We start from the raw sequence: 23,192 nt of genomic DNA on the forward strand, positions 1-23,192 counted from the left end.
TTTTATTTTGATGCATTCTCAATATTAAATAAATGCGACCAAAATGCTGCTTAAAATGAAACACTTGGGAGTCGCTCTACTCTGCCTATAAAGCGCTTAAAAACACCCAAACACCTCCAATCAAGGTTTTATATACACAATGTAAGCATATTTGTAATGTAGTAACAGGCACATGCATAATAAGATGTAATATTTACATATTTTACTAATTTTAAGCATATGCGGTGCATTAATTTAAAAAACACATCACGTTTGCTTTTTCCTTTAACAACATCACTGACTACTGCTAACTGCAGACTTCATGAGAGCCAACAAACAAAATAAAACATCACTTACTGTACAAGGTCTGCTTTCATTAGGATGCCGACTGACAGAATCTTGATATATTCCCGTTTAGATGAAGAATGACCTATTCCTAGCGAAGAAAAAAGGGGGGTGGAACCAAGCGTCTTTTCGTGTCTTTCTTGCCATTTCTACATCTAAATTGGATGCCAAAGTTGACAAACGTGTCGGATTATGTCCTCATCCTTTTACTATGAAGGTGAAAGGCATTATTTATGATGTAGGAAAAAACTTCCACGAGCACAGAGGCGAGAATGCAGCTCACTAGCAGACGTTGTCAACATAGCCACACAAGCTAGTTAGCTCTCTGTGATCATGGCGCCGCTATAGTTTGTCTCTATAGGACACGGTCGAGGGACTATGTCTCCCAACTGGCCTGGGAACGCCTTGGGATCCTCCGGGCAAAGCTGGACAAAGTAGCTGAAGAGAGGAAAGTCTGTGCTTCTCTGCTTAGGCTGCTGCCCCCGCGACCCAACTTCGGTAAGCGAAAGAAAATAGATGGATGGATGGACATTTGTCTTTTTGTCTCTTATAAGGATTGTAAACAATAGGCTTTTTTTTTAAGTGCAGTTGCCCTTAATTGAAAAAGACAGACTGGAGCAAATACGGGTGTGGGATTATGGCATGTCCTTATCCTTTCAAATGTTGTTTTTTATGTATGTTGTAACTCCAGACCTTGTATCTATTGATCTATCAATCAATCCTTGCCCGAGATACCTCAAAATAAACAGTTTTAAAAATAACAAAGGCTCTACTTCATTCCTTATCTCCCTCTTAACATTATTTGCTGGAAGCAGGCAAATATTCTGCCGAATTTGTTTTGGCCCTACCAACCAATTGTGAGACAAAATATATGAAAGTGTGCTGAACATGTCTGTGTGCGCAACATTCCCACCAGTAAATGATGAGTCCAGGTTATAACATCAGCAGCAGTTCACGACCCAATTTAGATTTTTTTCCCCATCGCTAAGTAAGAGGGAGATAAGAGCTGAAGAGATACATTCAAACACATTTACAATCAGGTTGAAGTTAAAAAGCTACAAGAGTTAAAGCAAAACATCACACGAGTGCTCTCTTTAGCGGAGCTTGATGGACTACTGCACAGTAATATAAATGAATAATACACAACAGTCGGCCAAACCTGATACTCTCAGGTTTGAATGTTGGCTTCCTGAGAAGCAAATCAACGACAAACAAGAATTGATCCTTAATTATGCTAAATGAACGAGTAAGATGATGATACCTTGTTATCTTTACTTGATAAATACATAGATACTGCACCGATTAAAAATCCATGGAGCTCATGTTGTAGTTCACGCGAGAGAAAATAGGGGTGCAATGATTTTGAATTGACAATAACATTTGTTACTAACAAATTCATTTGCTGATAATACATGTTTTTCAAGACGGAAACGAACACGAGTCAGCACGACTGGTGACCAGCAGCAGCAGTAAGAGAAAAATGGCTGTTTAATCAAAAAGATTGAAAATAAGGGGACATTTTACCCTACATACATTTGGGACTTTGGATTTAATTGGAGTACATCTGTGATGTGAGAGCATTTAAAACGGAGGCTTGTTGGACAGCTGGAGAATGCGGTCTATGACTCTCCCTGGTAAGATAGTTAGCTTGTTAGGTAGGTAGCTAATAGAAAGATTAAGTTGTGTGAAAAATAGATTTAACTATCATTTTTAACTATCAGCTTGTCTATATACCCGTTTGCAACTTTCTAAACACATTATCATCATCATCCCCAAATTCTCTTTTCTATTCAAAAAGCAAGATTTGCGTTTTTTGTTGGGATTGCTGCTATTTTGACTGTCCTTTGTTTACATTAGCAATGATACTTTCAGTACTTTGCCTGTCCCTTGCTTTAAAACTTTGTTCACAAACAACATACATGTTTGCCTGAATATAAGACGGTTTAGTTATTCTCTCAAAACAGCATGAAAAAGACGAGTTGTCTTATATTTGGGGTCTTGAGAACTTATATAAACAAACCAACAGATGGTGCCAAACGACCTCAAGCGAATCAGAGCTTGTCTTCCTGTCACTTTGCACACTAAGTTAATGATGATCAATGACTTCTACATATCCTTTACATATGCAGTTTAATAATCAATTGTAAAATGCCTGATGGGATACATTTAAGTTGTCAATGACCATGAATTTAGAAACATCATTTACATTAATTCACAGCTTCCATTTTAATCTTTCTGGCTGAAATTAAAATATTTCTATTTAAAATGAATATGCATTTACTTGCATTTCATATGAAATTGGACCCATTAGCAATCAATCCAACTACTGTGGCAATGTGTAGCATAGAATGAAAAAAATAATAAAAGTCCACATTTCTGAAAATATTCAATGTCAGCCTGTGGCCTGGTGTCAACTCAGACGTTAGGTTCAGCTCCACAATAATAAGACTAAATAAAAGAGCTGTATTATAAATTAATTTGACATACTATAGTACAGATATTGGCTGCAAACGTTAACCAAATTGATAATTTTTCTTCATGCAAGGCATCATTTTTGATACAGCCTGTCAAAGGATTTGAATGATTAGAAAAAAAGGACAAATAACCTTATGCATGGTTTATAATGCTCTTCTTCTCACATGGCGTACAGTAAATAGGGAAAGACACAAAGTACCCAGATGCAATTAAGGACTATACTGTTGGAAATGTCCAATGTTTGTCTAAAAATGAGCTGTATTTCCTAATGTGTATTGATTTTTTTGTGGCAAAGACTCTGAACGTCTATTCTCCTTCCTTTGTTGTTGTCAAACTTCAATGAGTCTTTAGTGAAAGTAGAACCGTCTTTTGTTCTTTCAATGTGCTGTTTTTCTGACGTCAGGCATTTTCAACTCCTACAATGCCTGATTGCCTCTCTAAGGCTAAGTTCATGCTGCAGGGTCGGACGTCCAAATGTGATTTTTTTTTGTAAAAATCCGATTTTTTTATGAAGTCAGTCACATTACAAAAAAAGGCGACGTCTAATGTGAACACAATCTGACCTGCATGCAGACATGACGTCACACCTACTGCAGTGTTTACCGTAGTAAACATGGCTTTAACTCTAGTCGTTCTCAGTCTTGGCACATTTGTGGCAATTTCAAGGATTTTGTGCAATTAAAGTCAACATTTTCTGAATCAAATTATTGTGCGTAGACGTTTAAGAAGGAAGAGGACAAGTATTTTGGCTGTGGCAGTTTGTGGGAGATTTTACTTTTACGTCTGCTGCGAAGAGCGTGTCGGCGAGCACTCGGAGACATGAGTGGTGGAGCACTGATGCGAGTTCCTAAAACATATTATTTTCACTTGTTTTCTGCTCATTTGTCAGTACTTATTTTGTAACCTTCTATTTTGGAGGAAAATTATGACGTTTATCGCTTTTTGAAGATGTTCTTCAGACTTCAGACTGCAGTTGCATCGCATACATATCCAATTTATATCCTCATACGAACAGGGACTGTGTCAGATATGAAAAATTCCGAATTGTACTGTTAACATTGACATGAAAAAATCTGATACAGGCGCAATGGGCAAACAAATCGGAATTGACCTGCAGTGTGAACTAGTCCTGAGACTGGACTGTAGCTATTGATGGTTTTTTTTTACCTGTTTTACCTCAGGTTTTATCAGACACAAACAATGTAAATAGTTCAACACAACGAATATTGTAAATGACTGATCTATTGAAACACTTAGAAAACTTACATTATTATATACAATAAGAGTTGGGTATTTTAGTGCATGTTTATTATGTTATTTGTTTATTAATTGGATATGTTCTTGTTGAATTGTCAGGGATTATGTACGATGATGCTGCTTATAGTCAATTTGGTAGCACAATGCTTCTCAATTTATTTTTCTCATGACCCTCCTGGGAGACAGAAATTTGACCACAACACTCCCTACTATTGAGAACTTGATACTTTGTGTCTATTCATCTGTACAACACGCTGTCTGAGTTACATTCTTTATATATGCAGATGACAACTTCTTTTTTCTTTTTCATTCCTGTCACAAACTTCTCCATCTCTTTGCCTATGGTAGCTATGTACACGTGTTCCTGTGGACTTACTACTGCTACTGGGTAGAACAGGGCGCCTGTTGATTAGATTGAGCACTGCTGCCACATAGCGGCAGGCTTGTGAATCATTCCAACATGAATATAAGGGTTTAGACACCATCCATCCATCCATTTTCTACCGCTTGTCTCTTTTGGGGGTCGCGGGGGGTGCTGGAGCCTATCTCAGCTGCATTCGGGCGGAAGGCGGAGTACACCCTGGACAAGTCGCCACCTCATCGCAGGGCCAACACAGATAGACAGAAAACAAATAATTTAAATCTCCCCTGCTGCTTGCGACCTCTCAATGGTTCCCGACTAGGGATGGGCACCAAAACCCGGTTGCATAATGGCGTAATAGCCAAACCAAAAAAATAAGTAGTTTTTGATGCTTCATTTTGGTGCTAAATGAATGCAGTCTTAGCAAGTAATTTCGAGCGCTGCAAGCTAGCCAGCAGCAACAACAGCACAGCACGTCCTCATTATGCACCATTATGAGCATCCACATTACAACACAAAAGTCGTTTTTTGCACAGTATTGCTGAAATAATTAGTTTGGGTTTTATTTCTTTATTTTCTATGTATTACATCATTCAATTTACATAATTGTAGTATTTCAATTAGTAATCTGTTCAATCTAAAGAGGTCATTATATGATTATTTTCAACATTTTTAACACTTCCTTGTGGTCTACATAACATGTATAGGTGGTTCTTTGGTCAACATTTTGCTTAGATTTTCTTTTACAGACCATCGTCCAGCCGCTTTCTGACCGTCTCTTCAGGAAGCGCCGCTTTGTGGGTGGTCTTATTTACGTGTCTCTACTTTGTCTTCTCTCCATCCAGCCATGTTGCAGTTTTTAGGGCTTCCATATGGAGTCTACTGTCAGATATAAGTTAGAACTATACGCTACTTTGTATTAGAAAGCGGGGGATGCATGTGCATGTACGAGCCAGTCTGCCCCAGAGCAAGAGGATAGCGAAAAATAAGGCGCTTATTGACTACAGTGCAGACTACAATGGCGGACTTGCGCAAAGCACTTTGAGTAAATTTGTACAATATATTGATAATCCGCTGACGTCAACGGTATGGAAAAACGCCACAGGACAGAGCAAATTCCAAACGGCTTGTTTGGAGAAGTATGAAGGAAGGCAAGATTATTTTATAAATATCTCCGCAATGCCTCAACGGTTTGATTTTAAATGTTCGGGACTTAAGCAGATCCCAAATACACAACAGCATGTACCAATAGGTTAAAAAAAGTTGCTTTTGCATAATAGGCTCCCTTTAAATGTCACAAAATTCCATTAAAAAAAGTTTTTGTTTTTTTTTACAACTATTTGCATGTTTTCATGTTTTAGGTACCAATTCAGGCACCATCTAGGCACCAGCACTGTTTTTCAACTACCGTTTGTGTAGTGGTGTCGGTAAAAATGTAAACGTTACCTCTCCCTAGTCCTGACCCACTATTTGAGAAACACTGTTTACCATTTGACTCGGTATTTATGTCTCTTATTTTGCAAATGTGCTTACATTTGTACATCCTAACTGAAAGTTGTGTATTGATGCGTATTCTATGTAACAATTGTGTTTACTGAAAGATAATAATTAGTTTTTACTTCCACTGGAGATTTATAGTAGCTCTTAAAGTTAAACTATGACGAAATGACTGATTTGGGAAGGCAAGTCAGTCATATCCAGAAGGAGCCAACGTCATCCTCAGTTTGCGGATAAATTAAAATGTTCATTATCTTAAAAACATTTTCCTCTTACAGTTAATTATGCTGCCATTTTGATAAGTGGATGACTATTGTGTCCTCTCTCATAAATGAAAAAAGAGATTAAATGAATTCAACGGAGATGATCACATCACGACTAGATTGTCAAGCCTTTGTTGGAGTCACATTATTCGTAGCCCTTGACATGAATGAGACACCTAATTAATATGTTATTATCCTTTATGATAACAGTGTAGCCGAAAAAAAAAAGGTTTATATATCTGAACGTTTTGTAGAGCAAAAGGAGGTGAAAGGGACAGAGGTGTGTGTGTGTGTGCAGTGAAGGTTCCTGAATGCGTGAGTGCGTTCAATAAGCTGCAAACGCCACTGAAGGACAATCACAGATGGGGCTCCTATAATAATTAATCGGAGCATGGCAGGATTCCAAAGCCCGGAAAATAACCAAAGTGGGTTTGATCCACACGCTTGATTTTAATGTAGTGCAGGAGGCTAATTCAGTGCACAGATTTAGCGTCATCACCGCAAGTGAGGGACACCTTCGTCTTACATCACACAAGAAGCAGAAGCAAAGCGATGGAGGGGGTGAAACCTGCATCGCTTTCTTCCAAAAATCCATCTGAGGCCATGTCTACACTAAGTCGTTTAACCCCTTAAAAGGGAACATTATCACAATTTCAGAAGGGTTAAAACCATTAAAAATCAGTTCCCAGTGGCTTATTTTATTTTTCTAAGTTTTTTTCTAAATTTTATCCATCACGCAATATCCCTAAAAAAAGCTTCAAAGTGCCTGATTTTAACCATCGTTATATACACCTGTCCATTTTCCTGTGACGTCACATAGTGAAGCCAACACAAACAAACATGGCGCACAGAACAGCAAGCTATAGCGACATTAGCTCGGATTCAGACACGGATTTCAGCAGCTTAAGCGATTCAACAGATTACGCATGTATTGAAACGGATGGTTGTAGTGTGGAGGCAGGTAGCGAAAACGAAATTGAAGAAGAAACTGAAGCTATTGAGCCATATCGGTTTGAACCGTCTGCAAGCGAAACCGACGAAAACGACACGACAGCCAGCGACACGGGAGAAAGCGAGGACGAATTCGGCGATCGCCTTCTAACCAACGATTGGTATGTGTTTATTTGGCATTAAAGGAAACTAACAACTATGAACTAGGTTTACAGCATATGAAATACATTTGGCAACAACATGCACTTTGAGAGTGCAGACAGCCCAATTTTCATCAATTAAAATATTCTGTAGACACACCCTCATCTGCGCTCTTTTCCTGAAAGCTGATCTGTCCAGTTTTGGAGTTGATGTCAGCAGGCCAGGGAAGCTAGGGTCGATATTCTTCTCTTGATCATCTTCGGTGGCAAAAGGGACGGTGTGAGCCAAGACATCCAGGGAGTTTAGCTCGCTCGTCTGCGGGAACAAACTGACGCCATTGCTTGCCGTGCTACCGAGGTCCTTTGTCCCTGAATTGCTCACACACTCCGGCAGATTCAATGGGGGTCTGGTGGCAGATTTATTTGACTTTATCGTTGGAAATGCATCTGCTTTGAGTGTCGCAGGATATCCACACATTCTTGCCATCTCTGTCGTAGCATAGCTTTCGTCGGTAAAGTGTGCGGAACAAACGTCCAATTTCTTGCCACTTTCGCATCTTTGGGCCACAGGTGCAACTTGAATCCGTCCTTGTTCGTGTTGTTACACCCTCCGACAACACACCGACGAGGCATGATGTCTCCAAGGTACGTAAAACAGTCAAAAAAACGGAAAATAACAGAGCTGATTTGACTCGGTGTTTGAGAAAATGGCGGATTGCTTCCCGATGTGACGTCACGTTCTGACGTCATCGCTCCGAGAGCGAATATTAGAAAGGCGTTTAATTCGCCAAAATTCACCCATTTAGAGTTCGGAAATCGGTTAAAAAAATATATGGTCTTTTTTCTGCAACATCAAGGTATATATTGACGCTTACATAGGTCTGGTGATAATGTTCCCCTTTAAACGAATAATTATTTAGCCTAAGCCCCGTTTCAGCCACAGTAAACCAGCCTTTATACGGCTAAGTGCGCCATGTATTTCTTAAATCTCCAGCAGTTAGCTTTGTATGGACTCATTGATCGTTTACAAACTGAGTTCGGAGAGGAAGTGACCCCAGAAAGACCGCACCCACACAGGAAGTGACATCAGAAAGAACGCGCCACAGCCAGCTTCATAATAAAGCGGTTTCGTAACTCGGAGCTAATCACTGGAAATATGAAGGCGAGTCATCCAGACATGCCCGTGTTTCTCCTTCTTCTACATGTACTTGTGGAAATCACACATGAATACCTTAAGAGAAAGCGATTGCAGCTATTTGGGATACAACACTTCTCAGACGGCAAGAGAACTTTCCAATGTCCAGGTCAGCTCTGATTCTACTTAGCAAAAAACTTTGTCCATTTGTCGAAGGAGAATCAGCGAGAGTGCGGGCTCCCGTGGATGTGATAAAAAAGGTAGCGTGTGCTTTGTATTAACTGGCCGCCGAGGGAAAACTATGGAAAACGGCGAATTCATTTGGGCTGGCAAAGCAGACTGTATCAGTTATTGTCCGCCATGTATGTCGCCGACTCAACGTCTAGGTCCAGAGTACCGTATTTTCCGCACTATAAGGCGCACCTAAAAACCACAAATTTTCTCAAAAGCTGACAGTGCGCCTTATAACCCGGTGCGCTTTATTACGATTCATTTTCATAAAGTTTCGATCTCGCAACTTCGGTAAACAGCCGCCATCTTTTTTCCCGGTAGAACAGGAAGCGCTTCTTCTTCTACGCAAGCAACCGCCAAGGAAAGCACCCGCCCCCATAGAACAGGAAGCGCTTCTTCTTCTACTGTAAGCAACCACCCGCCCCCGGAAGAAGAAGAAAAAACGCGCGGATATCACCGTACGTTTCATTTCCTGTTTACATCTGTAAAGACCACAAAATGGCTCCTACTAAGCGACAAGGATCCGGTTCATAAAAAGACGCAATCTCTCCATCCGCACACGGATTACTACCGTATTTCACAGCAACTGATATTCCTGTGAACCGCACTGTGGAACGGGAGCACGTACGGTGAATATTCGCACCACAGGGAATGAGAAGTCATCCTTCACTGTGGTTCTAGCTTGCCATGCTAACTTCCACCCATGGTGATATTCAAAAGGAAGACCTTGCCAAAAGAGACCTTTCCAGCCGGCGTCATCATAAAAGCTAACTCGAAGGGATGGATGGATGAAGAAAAGATGAGCGAGTGGTTAAGGGAAGTTTACGCGAAGAGGCCGGGTGGCTTTTTTCACACAGCTCCGTCCATGTTGATATACGACTCTATGCGCGCCCACATCACAGATGGTGTCAAAAAACAAGTGAAGCACACAAATACAACACTCGCCGTCATTCCGGGTGGATTAACCAAAGAACTCCAACCGCTGGATATTGGTGTCAACAGGGCATTTAAATCACGACTGCGAACGGCGTGGGAACAATGGATGACCGAAGGCGAACACACCTTCACTAAGACGGGCAGACAGCGCCGGACGACATACGCCAACATTTGCCAGTGGATCGTAAATGCCTGGGCAGATATTTCGGTCACAACTGTGGTCCGAGCTTTCCGGAAGGCAGGATTCACAGAACTACTGGACAACAACAGCGACACTGACTCCGATGACTTCGACGAGACGGAACCGGCCATTTTGGATCCCACGCTTGCGCAACTTTTCAATTCGGACACCGAAGACGAAGAATTCGAAGGATTTACGAATGAAGAATAACTTCAGAAAGTGAGCGCTATGTTTATTTTGTGTGTTGTGACATTAACGTTCGAGCAACATTATGTTGCTATTGCTCTACACCATTTTGAATTTTACTATGTTTGTGATTGCACATTTGCGTACATTTTGGGACAGAGTTGTTAGAACGCTGGTTTTCAATATATTATTAAAGTTTGACTGAACTATCTGACTGTTTTTTTGACATTCCCTTTAGCGCAGCGTAGGCGCGGCTTATAATCCGGGGCGGCTTATTGGTGGACAAAGTTATGAAATATGTAATTCATTGAAGGTGCGGCTAATAATCCGGTGCGCCTTATAGTGCGGAAAATACGGTATATAAAGTCACCAAAAACGAATGGACAATGTAGGTGAAGGCAAAAGAATGAGGAGTGTCCTGACCAGATATCTAGATCCCTAGTTTGATTGATGTAAAATGTTCTTTATCACATTGTTAACGTGTCTAATAAAATGTTATTAATTTATGATGTCTCAGGTGTGATTCACTACAATAGGGCCCCACAGCACACTGGATTCCAATTGAAATACCACAACACTGGATATTGTTCAGATAAGTTAAATTTACTGTAAGAACTTGCACACAAAGCAACACTGGAGATGACTATGACATGCGCATTTTCCGCACGTGCGTATTAGGTCGCGTTGCGCCGGCGGGGGAGGGGGTCTTAAACAGTGGCATTGTTGTGTGTGGACACGGATAAGGTTAGGTGGGATTTACCCTGGATAACCTTATCCGGCTTAGTGTAAACGGGGCCTGAGTGTCTACACAAAGCAGGAATTTTTTAAAAATTTTTTTTATAGCATTTAGTCAAGCATCTCAGGCTTTTTAAGTGTTAAGAGCAGGCACTCCTGGCCAATAGAGCGTTATGAAAACCTATTTGTTTCATAATCCCTAAATTACTGTTACGTACGCTTGATTTCATATGTTGTTCTAAATTTTTCCTCCTATCACTCAACTCCTAACTTCTCTCTTCTAATATATGTGAAAGCTTTTCCTTTTTCCTCTCATGGCTTACGGGGTCAGAAGTGCTATCCTTTCAGCAGATATATTTTTACAAGTAAAAACTTCATCAGTTTTGCCTTCACTTGGTCATTTGCCCATTTATTACAACTTCATATGCACCATCTGCCCCTTCTGGGGGCAAAAGGGGGTCTTTAGTGGAGCTCTCACTGCATTCTAAAAGCATTAACTGACGCTAGAAACTGATGGATGGTAATAGTCTATGTCAATGTAACGCCACTGAGAGTGGGCTGCTTCTGGGTCACAGGAAAAGATGAGATGTAAGCGAAATGTCACAAGAATCCCTGAGCGAGCGAGGTAGGAGGAAAGTAAGTTGATGAAGGTGCTTTAAACTTTTCATCTTAGTGAAATGATGAGAGTTTGTGGAACATGTTGCTCTAAATCAGAATAATGAACCAATTAAAAGCCGGAAGATAGGCTGTAGATATCAATGAGGTATTGTGAGCAGAAGGAGAATTGGTAAATGGGGGAGGACAGCGCCATGGAGGGGGGAGTAAGGGCACCGGCATCTCTAAGTCAGCCTCTGGGGGATTCCCTCTCGGATAAGTGGTCCGATCTCATTGGGAATGTGACTTAACGCTCAGGAAATGGTCATGTTTAATTTAACTAGCAGATGGTAGGGGCATCTGAAGGTGTGTGCATCTGTGTGTGTGTGTGTGTGTGTGTGTGTGTGTGTGTGTGTGTGTGTGTGTGTGTGTGATCTTTGAGGGAGACAAAGACACTGGTGAAGCAACAAGGCTGTCACGACATTTCTCACAGCTCCCCCACAACTCTTGACATGACAGACGTCTCATGTGTTCATGTAAACAGAAACGACAACAACAGAAAAGAACAATGAAAACATTATATCGCGTAATCATCTTGATTGTGCATTCATGTCATTTTAAGCAAACGGGGTATATGGACGACAAAACGGGGCACATATGCAGGAGCCATGTGTATTTATTTCACGGTGACTCTCATGGTCTATTTGACTATGTTTACACTGGAGGCCAATGAGGATCAAATCCGATTTTTTTCTAAATGCGATTTTTTTTCAGCTGACTGTTTAGATTACAAGTAAAATGTGATCTTTATCAGATTCTAGTATAAACACGTACTGGCCCCAATGTGGCCTCGACGTCACTTGCATGCGCAGTTCGATAAAGTAAAATGAGCGTGTTTTTTTACATGGAAATAAATAAAATAAATAAAAGTAATATAATGTATGAATATAATGTATAAATATATATATATATATATACATAGTGTAATATATTTGGGAAGGTTCTTTTCATGGCTGTTAAGTATAGAGCGGACACGGGCATCAGCGTGGATCTAGTAGATCTATGTTAGCTTTATTTTTTAACTCACTTACGTAAAAACCTCTGCAATGTACATAACATGTAAGCAAATATGCCACGTCATTTCTCGTCCTTTCACAATCGCTGTTTCTTCGAAATCAAAGTATATAAACATGTATATCTTAATATATTACATACAGTCTATTATTTGCGCACTATTGACTAGTGATGTACCAAAAAATTTGGCCGCCGAAAAAATACTTTGCTCACCGAAACCGGATGTTATGATGACGTTCCACTAGGGGTGTGGGAAAAAATCGATTCGAATTCGAATGGCGATTCTCACGTTGTGCGATTCAGAATCGATTCTCATTTTTAAAAAATCGATTATTTTTTTCATTGTTTTATTTTTTTAATTAATAAATCCAACAAAACAATACACAGCAATACCATAACAATGCAATCCAATTCCAAAACCAAACTCGACCCAGCAACACTCAGAACTGCAATGAACAGAGCAATTGACTAGAGATGCGCGGTTTGCGGGCACAACCGCGGAGTCCGCGGATTATCCGCGGATCGGGCGGATAAAATTAAAAAAAATTAGATTTTATCCGCGGGTCGGGTCGGGTCGGGTCGGGCGGTTGAAATAAAAAAAAATTAGATTTTAAATAGATTCAGGCGGGTGGCAGTTAAACCAATTCGGAAATATATATACATAGTTAAATGTTGTTACCCACATACGAAAAACGAGCAGGCACCTGCTGCATATGCCACAACATAAGAAAAAGAAAAAAAAGAGATGGACACTTTTACGGAGCGGAGAAGGCCCCCGACGCCTCGCCGGGGTCCGGGACCGATGCCCCTTCCCCCGAGAGGGCCCCACCGGGAGCCGTAGCTGAGGCGATCCGCGAGAAGGGCCCGACGCACGTCCAGGGTCACCACCGCGCCCACCGCACCGACACCCCGCCTCGTCCGCCTTCGCCGCGGCCGGCGTCACGCGCAGCAGGTAGGCAGCTTACCTGCCCGCCACCCCCGTGGCCGGGGGCTCGTAACAGGGGTCACTCCGCGCGCTCCGCCCGCGCAGCTTACCTGCCCGCCACCCCTGTTGCCGGGGGCGCGTAACAGGGGTCACTCCGCGCGCAGTGCGCTCACGAAAGGGGTGGGGCTCACCCTGGTTGATATAGACAGCAGGACGGTGGCCATGGACGTCGGAACCCGCTAAGGAGTGTGTAACAACCCACCTGCCGAATCAACTAGCCCTGAAAATGGATGGCGCTGGAGCGTTGGGCCCATACCCGGCCGTCGCCGGCAGCGAGACGCGCTTGGAGGTGCGCTCAGCGCGGCTCCCATATGATTGCGCACTGGTGTGCGTCTGGGTCGTGACAGCGTGGCACGCGAATGTCTCTGCTGCATTGGATCAGTCTCCTTTCTTTAACAGGCAAAAGCTTTATAACCTCACTAATGCCTTGCATCGTCTATATTAGATATATAACAACGGGCGGGTGCGGGCGGATGGCGGGCGGGTGCGGTTCTGATCAAATGTTCCATCGGGTGGATGGCGGATGGTTGACGACTTTCTGATGCGGTTGCGGATGAAATAATTGCCTATCCGCGCATCTCTAGAGGAGACACAAACACGACACAGAACAAACCATAAGTAGTGAAACAAAAATGAATATTATCAACAACAGTATCAATATTAGTTACAATTTCAACTAGGGCTGCAACAACTAATCGATTAAATCGATTTGTTGGATCTATGCTATGCGCATGCGCAGAGGCAATTTTTATTTATTTTTTATTTACATTTTTTTAATTTTTATATAAACCTTTATTTATAAACTGCAACATGTACAAACAGCTGAGAAACAATAATCAAAATAAGTATGGTGCCATTATGCTGTTTTTTCCCCAATAAAATACTGGAAAGGATAGAAATGTAGTCTGTCTCTTTTATCCGATTATTAATCGATTAATCGGAGTAATAATCGACAGATAAATCGATTATCAAATTAATCGTTAGTTGCAGTCCTAATTTCAACATAGCAGTGATTAAAAATCCCTCATTGACATTATCATTAGACATTTATAAAAAAAAAAAAAAAAGAACAATAGTGTCACAGTGGCTTACACTTGCATCGCATCTCATAAGCTTGACAACACACTGTGTCCAATATTTTCACAAAGATAAAATAAGTCATAATTTTGGTTCATTTAATAGTTAAAACAAATTTACATTATTGCAATCAGTTGATAAAACATTGTCCTTTACAATTATAAAAGCGTTTTACAAAAATCTACTACTCTGCTTGCATGTCAGCAGACTGGGGTAGATCCTGCTGAAATGCTATGTATTGAATGAATAGAGAATCGTTTTGAATCGAGAAAATATCGTTTTTGAATCGAGAATCGCGTTGAATAAAAAAAAAATTGATTTTGAATCGAATCGTGACCCCAAGAATCCATATTGAATTGAATCGTGGGACACCCAAAGATTCGCAGCCCTAGTATCCACTTCTACTGGCGGGATGCGTCTTTTCCCGCGCACACAAATTACGCAATTAAGTCGCATTTCCGTTCAGATTGCAGTCATATTTGAAAAGAACAGATTCAAATTGGATTTGGACGACCTGCTGATGTGGCCCGAATCTGATGCACATAGAGCGTTTAGACTTCCAAAAAATATTTGATCCGTGTCACTTGAGGGCAATAAAATCAGATTTGGTGCGCAGTGTAAACGGGGCCTCACATTGTTGGACCAGCCTGTCGAGCACTGGTACTGGTACTATTCTTTAGAGAGGTACGCTGGTATAAAGTTTGGAGTACGATAAATTAATAAGAAACTGAATTAATTCGTTAAAATTCAACCCAAGTTTTGCCAGCGTCAATCATATGTAAACCTGGGCTGATAACACATTTTGCTGGACGTTATATTTTCACACAAATTATTGACAATAAACAATATTATTGTCAGAATTATTTTAAAATCAACTTAAACACCAATGTAATTATAATGTATGATAATAATATAATAATAATAACATACAAAATATACATATATGTATTTATACATATATATATATATATATATATATATATATATATATATATATATATATATATATATATATATATATATATATATATATATATAAATCCCTTTGACACGCAATAATCTCTTATTTTTCATTACTGTTTTTTACCATTGTAATTGGAAGGTCAAGAGCTTTAAATCAAATTATCCGAAATAAGTAAACACAAATTGACTTCAAATCTCTGTTGGCCAAAAAATTGCATTTATATTGAACTGATATAAGCACAAATATTGAAAACATCTGGAAGTGCAGTTTTGCCCCAGGTTGAAAATTTTAGTTTTTTGGTTTTTTTGGCGATAATTTTTCAACACATTTGACTTACTTGCTTGTTTGTCCGTGTTGATCGGCTCATCTTGCTCATTGGGTTTTAAAATGACATTTTCCACACCTGGAATATGTGTGTAAACTAGCGGTCCCGCCTCTGCCCACCAAGACAAAGATTGCGGATGGATGACATGAGGATTGAATCAATTAATTTAGTTTCTACTATCAAATAAATGCGCTCAGTGCTGAAAGCGATGCACAGAGTGAAACCTTCTGTGTCCTGATTGGAAGCGCCAGACGAAGAAAACAAACACACATGGACATGGCAATTAATCAATGCCCACAAAGTTATCAAGTTTATTTTCATTTATCATTAGATTCAGTTTTCTGTTAATTATTTTGGTATGTTTACACCTGTCCAACGTGGCCTAAAAGTACATTAAACTTCATAACCAAAGGTGTCAGCATGGAGCAACACAACATAGTTATTTCCTTGCCTGTTCAGACAATTTTGTTTACATTCTTCTTTTAAATGGGTTTCACAAACATATTTGTATTGTACCTGTGCTGCCCTGTTGTGCAAAATACAACTGTTTACTGTAGTGTATCCCTAGCCTTTAGGTAGTTAAAATGCCAATGTGTTTACAAAGGTCCATTTTCCTCTACACAACAGGAGCGTTCTAGTGTTATTATATTTATTTTTCTGCAAATGTCATAATACATCATGATTGTTTTGGACCTTTGTGTTGTCTTTCCTGTGTTTCGTTTTTCTTCATATGCAGCGCTCTTATTTTTGTTACACTTCCTGTTTTAGGTTAATTTTTCAATGTATTTGCCGCTGCTTCTGGTTGCTGTTCTCTCCTGTCTCTGATTGCAAATAAGGAGAGTTAATTGTTGTATGTTCCTGGTGTGCTGTTTTGTGTTTTGACTTATCTTTCTAAGCTTTATTCTCAGCCGTGATCAACAGCTTTTGTCACGCTGATGCGTCCTGCTTTTATACCTATTAAAGGACATTTTACTTGCACGTCACTGGCCAACTCTGCGTTTTGGGTTCAAGCCGCCTGCCAGCATGCACCAATGTAACAGCAAAACATTTCTGAATTTGGATCTCGGGCCGCCAGTTGAATAACTCTGGTGTACAGTATAGGTCCAAAGTTTGAACAAGCTGTCTCATGTTTTAAATAGTAAGGTGTATCCAAACTTCTGACTGTGGCTCTAAAATATGACATAATGTCACTCCAATAGTAACAATAGTGTTGCCCATCCATCCATCCATCCATTTTTTACCGCTTATTCCCTTCGGGGTCGCGGGGGGCGCTGGAGCCTATCTCAGCTACAATCGGGCGGAAGGCGGGGTACACCCTGGACAAGTCGCCACCTCATCGCAGGGCCAACACAGATAGACAGACAACATTCACACTCACATTCACACACTAGGGCCGATTTAGTGTTGCCAATCAACCTACCCCAGGTGCATGTTTTTGGAGGTGGGAGGAAGCCGGAGTACCCGGAAGGAACCCACGCAGTCACAGGGAGAACATGCAAACTCCACACAGAAAGATCCCGAGCCTGGGATTGAACCCCAGACTACTCAGCACCTTCGTATTGTGAGGCAGACGCACTAACCCCTCTTCCACCGTGCTGCCCACAATAGTGTTGTATTAAATATAAATAATAAATCAATCCCAGTAGTAAGGTACATATATTTGCAAAATAGAAAAACTTACAAGAAAATATGGTGGTGTAATAAGAGTGCACTTTAAGCACTAACTGTGGTCCTCCATCGTTGTTTTGGTTGTAACGTACTTGTGCGTATCCACACTGCAACTATAACTTCAAACTTTTTGAATTATTGTTAATTTTGAGTTGATGCAGATCCAAACAGATTGTATGTTTCAATTAAAAATAAAGTTGTGTAAAAAGCCCATGAGGTGGACGAGAAAACAACATCCTCCACAGTCCGCGGCCCAAATCCTGCTTCACCACTTTAGTCATAATATTTGCGCTTCAGAAACTACACTATGGCTTTAGCTTCAGACTTTTTATGTTTGCTTGATAATATCATTACTGCCACAAGTGGTAGAAAAGTGTATTACAACTGTGTACCGCCCATATATCTTAGAAACATATATTTTTAGTGGCCCTGTAGGGGGCGCTTGCGGCCCAACTATGGGCCCTATAAATAAGAAACATTGGACTAAAGCATGAGAAATAGATGCCATGTTGCATCCATCCATCCATCCATTTTCTATCGCTTGTCCCGTTTGGGGTCGCGGGGTGCCATGTTGCAACTTTTGTTTACTATCAAACTTAATCTGTCATTGATTTTTTCAGAAAAGGCCAGAGATTAATTTTTTGGGGAAATTTTTGATCAGTGTGCCTTGTCTGTTTCCAAAAAGACATTAGAGGAATGGGATACTGACTTGAAAGCTGTTGAAAAGTATTACAACTGTAGCAAGTAAGCCACTTCTTCCTGAGTGCATTTACTAAGCAGATCTGAGTGCTGCTCTTAACAAAGGGATAAGAGTACAACATTTTAGTTCAGTTCAGTTCAGTTTCAGTTAATTTCGAACATGCATACGATACAATGTAATGCATCACATATTTCCAGTTGTTTCATTACAGCATGTCCAAAAAAGGAGTGGAAGTATTAAATCCGACCCCTTTTCATATCATAGCAGTTTTATTCAATTTCCTTGTTCTCTGTTTGTAAGAGAACAGTGAATATTTAACTAGCATCTCATTTTTTTTAAGTTCAAGATGCTCATCAAAAATGTTCTGATTTGTACTTTGTGAATACTTGTAGATTGAAAAGTTTCTTAAACTGAATCATATTGGTGCTTTGTTTGATTTCTTTGCTGAATCTATTCCATAATTTAATTCCACATACTGATATGCTAAAGGTTTTAAGTGTTGTATGAGCATACAAATGTTTCAAATTAGATTTTCCTCTAAAGCAGTAGTTCTTAACCTGGGTTCGATCGAACCCTGAGGGTTCGGTGAGTTGGCCTCAGGGGTTCGGCGGAGCCTCTGCCGCGCAGGTCAAGACACACCCGACTCATCGTGTAAATAAAAACTTCTCCCTATCGGCGTATTATGTATACGGCAAGTTCATGCTCTGTGTTGGTTTTGTTCTTTGAACAAGGTGATGTTCATGCACGGTTCATTTTGTGCACCAGTAAAAAAAACATATAACTTTGTCTTGTTTTTTTTCACTAAAGAAGGGTTGCGCATATGAAACTGGTGGGGTTCGGTACCTCCAACAAGGTTAAGAACTACTGCTCTAAAGTTGTATGTCTCCTCTTTTGTTGAGAAAAATTGTTGAACATTCTTGGGTAGAAGGTTATAGTTTGTTTTGTACATTATTTTAGCTATTTGCAAATGCATTAAGTCGTTGAATTTCAATATTTGTGATTCAATAAATAAAGAGTTTGTATGTTCTCTATATCCAACATTATGTATTATTTTAATTTATCTTTTTTGTAACACCGTTAGTGAATGAAACGCAAATTTGTAGTTGTTTCCCCATATTTCTGCACAATAACTCACATATGGGAATATGAAGTGATTTTTGGTCTAGAACATATTATTATTTTGTATTAGCTTCTGTGTGTTCTCTCCTGAATAAAACACAGCTATATCATCTGCAAATAATACTAACTTTAAGTCCATTGTAACTTAACAAATGTCGTTTTTATAAAGATTGAACAATTTTGGTCCCACTATTGATCCTTGAGTTACGCCACAAGTTGTTGGTTAAGTAGCTTCTTACCCAGTTCAGACCAACCCTCTGATGCCATACCGTTCTGATGTGTTCATTAGGATATACTGTAATGTTTGATTGTGTCAAATGCTTTTGTTAAGTCCATAAACACTGCAGCAGCACATTTTTGGCTATCTATTGCATTGGTAATCTCTTCCGTTATTTCGTTATTTTGTCTGTGACTGTTTTATTTTTATTTATGAATTTTTCCAATCTGCTCAACCGTTTTTCAATAATTTTAGAAAATTATGGAAGTGGAGAAACAGGTCTGTAGTTTGTAACCTGATGTTTGTCTCCAGTCTTATAAATTGGTACGACTTTTGCTATTTTCATTTTATCTGGGAATTTGGCTGTTTGAAATCATAGGTTGCTGATATATGTTAAACGTTCTGAAATCTCATCAATAACCTTTTTTATCGTTTCCATATCAATTTTGTTACATTCAAAATATTTTCAAATGTTAGTTATTTCCTTTGAAATGTGATTATGTATGGTGCAAGTGGTTAAATACACACCCCTGTAAGAGAAAACTGAGTACAAAAGTCAAATAAAAGCATTGTGTTGCGTTCATGTTGCATGTGTCTTTTGTGTTTGTGACGTGTGTGTGTGTTTTTCTTGCCTCAGGTAGTCCCTGCGACAAAGGATGAGGTTGGCTTTCGTGTAAAGGGTGGAGCCCACCTCCCCAAGGCGGCAGTCACAGCAGGCACATTTGAGACAGTCCTCATGCCAGTATTTGTCCAGGGCCTTGAGCAGGTAGCGGTCTTTAATCTTGCGATTGCAGCCAGCACACCCCTTCTGTTTCCCTTTGGGCTGGACGGAGAGCATCGGCACACCTGGAGTGATAAGGAGACAAACAGCCACGCGTGATTTACGGCCGCGGGAACCCGAGTGACTTTTCATGTTCTCTTTTTGATAAGCTGGCTGCTTCTGCAGGCGCCTAAGCATGGCCTCGCCTGCAGCCGCAGCACGCGTGCCGCCCTGCTTCATATGCTTTAAAGAAAACACTCTTCCATGTAGATAAACACACAGGTCACATTGCTTGAGAACATGTCGTAGCACCAAAGTTACATGAAAAAGCAAAATGCATTATACATCCAATCTGGGATCTATTTTGCTTATCGTGGTACTTACAGCAGGCCGGGTAGTGCATTAGTTACCATTTCATCAAGCTCATTTCACTCAACTGTCCAGAGCTGTAAAAGCTCCTCTTGGGCTTTGTTTGGTATAGATTAACATTAACCTTTTAAAAAGCCTCTGACCGCAAAACACGCTGCTACCAGACCCCAGCGAGATATGTTATGGCCTAAGTGCCTTTTAGCATACACTCACACTACTTCATACACACACACAGACCACAAACACACACTCGCAGCACTGCAGCCTTAACACTTATCAGCGCTCATGTGTTTGCAATGAGTGGCTCCAAAGTTAGCAAACTCGCAAATTGCCCTGGTGTCACGCAGGTCCCCTTTAAGTGAGCCTTTTAGCCTCCTGAAGGACAAATAAAGTCCATTTAATAACTGCACTAAACACTAATAGTCTATGTGTGGTTGACATTTGTGTTCATACTAAAAGCCCCCCTCAGGCCACTGCTGGTACCGAGGCAGGGGCGCGCAGCTCCCCTCTGCAGCACTAACAGGTCTGCCACAGCTGAGAGCACCACACAACAGCTCTTAAGACACTCTCTCACACTGAGCTATTGATCCGTCTAAAAGAACACACAGTGGACGCCACTTGCCACTCTCTTTCACAACACATTCTCCACCCGCCCCCACAGTCCCCCCCCCAAAAACCGGACACTCTGCATCCCAGAAGGGGGGCACATTTGGTATGTGCGCGCATCCACCTATAAAGGTCGAGACATGTCACATCAAGTTCTGTGTGAAATGTCACCGTTTTTATGCTTCACAGATAAGTGTAGGACACCATGTGTCTGGTGTCGGACTATTATGGAGCTGCTCTGTTTGAACGTGGACATTACACAATCGCAATGGTCGGCTCATCTTTGCTTTGTTTAATGCTGTCCTTTGGACAACAGTTTTGGTAGCACGTTGCTCTTGACTGTGGCGTTCCTAAACAAAGATAGGCCCGTGTTCACACGAAGAGGAGAACGGAAGATTAGGGATGTGTCGATCGATCGGTATCAAACGATTTTCGTAAAAAAGTATGCGATCGCCATTGCTGATTAATGCTTTTTAATACAGACCAGAAACGGCGATCCCCTTTGACTGACACTGGGTTTTTTATAGTCACTCGGCTGACATGCGGCTAGCAGCTAATTACTCTATAGCTGTGTCTCAATTTGGCGGCTACATCCTTTGCAGTGCGCATTTGTGGGGTGCGGATGTCATCGCGGTGCGCGAAGGCTGTCCCAATTCAAAAAAGTTCCAAGTGTCCTTCGAATCCGGCCGACAAATGTGTCCTTTTCTCCCATTAGCAGAAAGGTTGCATCCGTGTAGATTTTGCATCCTGTCATATCCCGAAATTCTTTGCGTGCTCAACTCTGAAAATTATTTTCAACACGGAGTCGCCATGCGGGGCGAAAAGAGCCACCTTAAAATGAAAGTATAGTTTTATTTAATCATTGAAAACAGCTAAAAGCAGACACGTCAAGTGATATACATTTGTGTCCAAATACGAGACCTCGACTATCGTAATGTTGAGCGACCTCCGTGCTCTGACCCTCTCTTTACCCGAGGGAGAGACATATATCCGGCCATTGCAGACAGCTTTGTGCCCGGAACTTTTTTCAACATTTGAAAGTAAAGCCTGACATCTTCTAATTTACTTTTTTAGACCGCAATAAGTTAATTATGTTCTATTAATGTGTGGCCAGAAAATTGAAGTACTGTAAACCTGTGCATCAATGTACCGATATTGATTATTGCTGTTTTTTGTGCACATTTGCATGTTATTTGAAAATGTTCACTTCTATCAATGATTATTGTGATCTTGTGTTTAACTTTTCTGCTTTTTTTCCGTGCAGAATAATCAAGGAGGACTTGGACAACAACAGAGCACAAAGAAATGACACAAACATATTTATACCAGTTTGGATGATCATTTAAAAACTAAGTATTTTTATAACCTATATAAATTAATAAACTCATGTACTGAAACTGTAGTTGTTGTGATTCATTTCCTCTGCCTTCATTGCAAATAATTATATGATAATAGTAATATAATACTATTCCAATATTTACTGTTATTTGCTATAATGCAAGCAATGTGACACGATTAGAAAAGGACATCAATTGTGAATCGAATATTAATAAAGTTACTGCTAAATAAGAGATTGTGTGGTGTTCCTGTAGGGAGTTCCTGTAGGGATAGACCGTGAGGACTCTTTCTGGGACATATTCTTGATTGTCTGCATGTTTTTATAGGTACATCTCCCACTCCAACAAGTATAAAAATGAATCCATCATAAACTAATAATTAGGAATAACAGCTTTAGAACGTTTGTCATCATGTGACACATCTCCATGACAACCATCTCCCATGATCAGGGAAATCAGACGCCGGCGGTGCCGGGAGCTCTTAGCCACTTCCTCTGGAATAAGGTAAAGGACCAAGAGAACACAAAAAAACTATTCGACATTCTTTTCTTAAATTTGTCATTAGTAAACCTTGCGCGACTGAGCAGCAGATACGTGACGTAAATGTAAGGGCGGGGACCACTGACGTAACCAGGAAGTGTCCCGTAGGCTAGACCGTCCCAATTAATATCGACTCCATGGGCTGGGTCCTTGGAAGGATGCAGCCCCCAAATTGAGACACAGCG

General features: G+C 40.5%; 1 protein-coding gene across 1 annotated transcript in view; it reads right to left on the bottom strand.

Moving 5' to 3' along the window:
* lmo1 (LIM domain only 1) overlaps positions 1-23,192 on the bottom strand; it is a 78,512-nt gene that overhangs the window by 22,450 nt on the left and 32,870 nt on the right. The window contains exon 2 of the mRNA XM_061963950.1: positions 20,028-20,241. Within this exon, the coding sequence (XP_061819934.1) occupies positions 20,028-20,241 (214 nt within the window). The remainder of the gene's footprint in view (positions 1-20,027; positions 20,242-23,192) is intronic.

The sequence above is a fragment of the Nerophis lumbriciformis genome, linkage group LG06 (genome assembly GCF_033978685.3).
Source record: "Nerophis lumbriciformis linkage group LG06, RoL_Nlum_v2.1, whole genome shotgun sequence".
NCBI lineage: Eukaryota > Metazoa > Chordata > Actinopteri > Syngnathiformes > Syngnathidae > Nerophis > Nerophis lumbriciformis.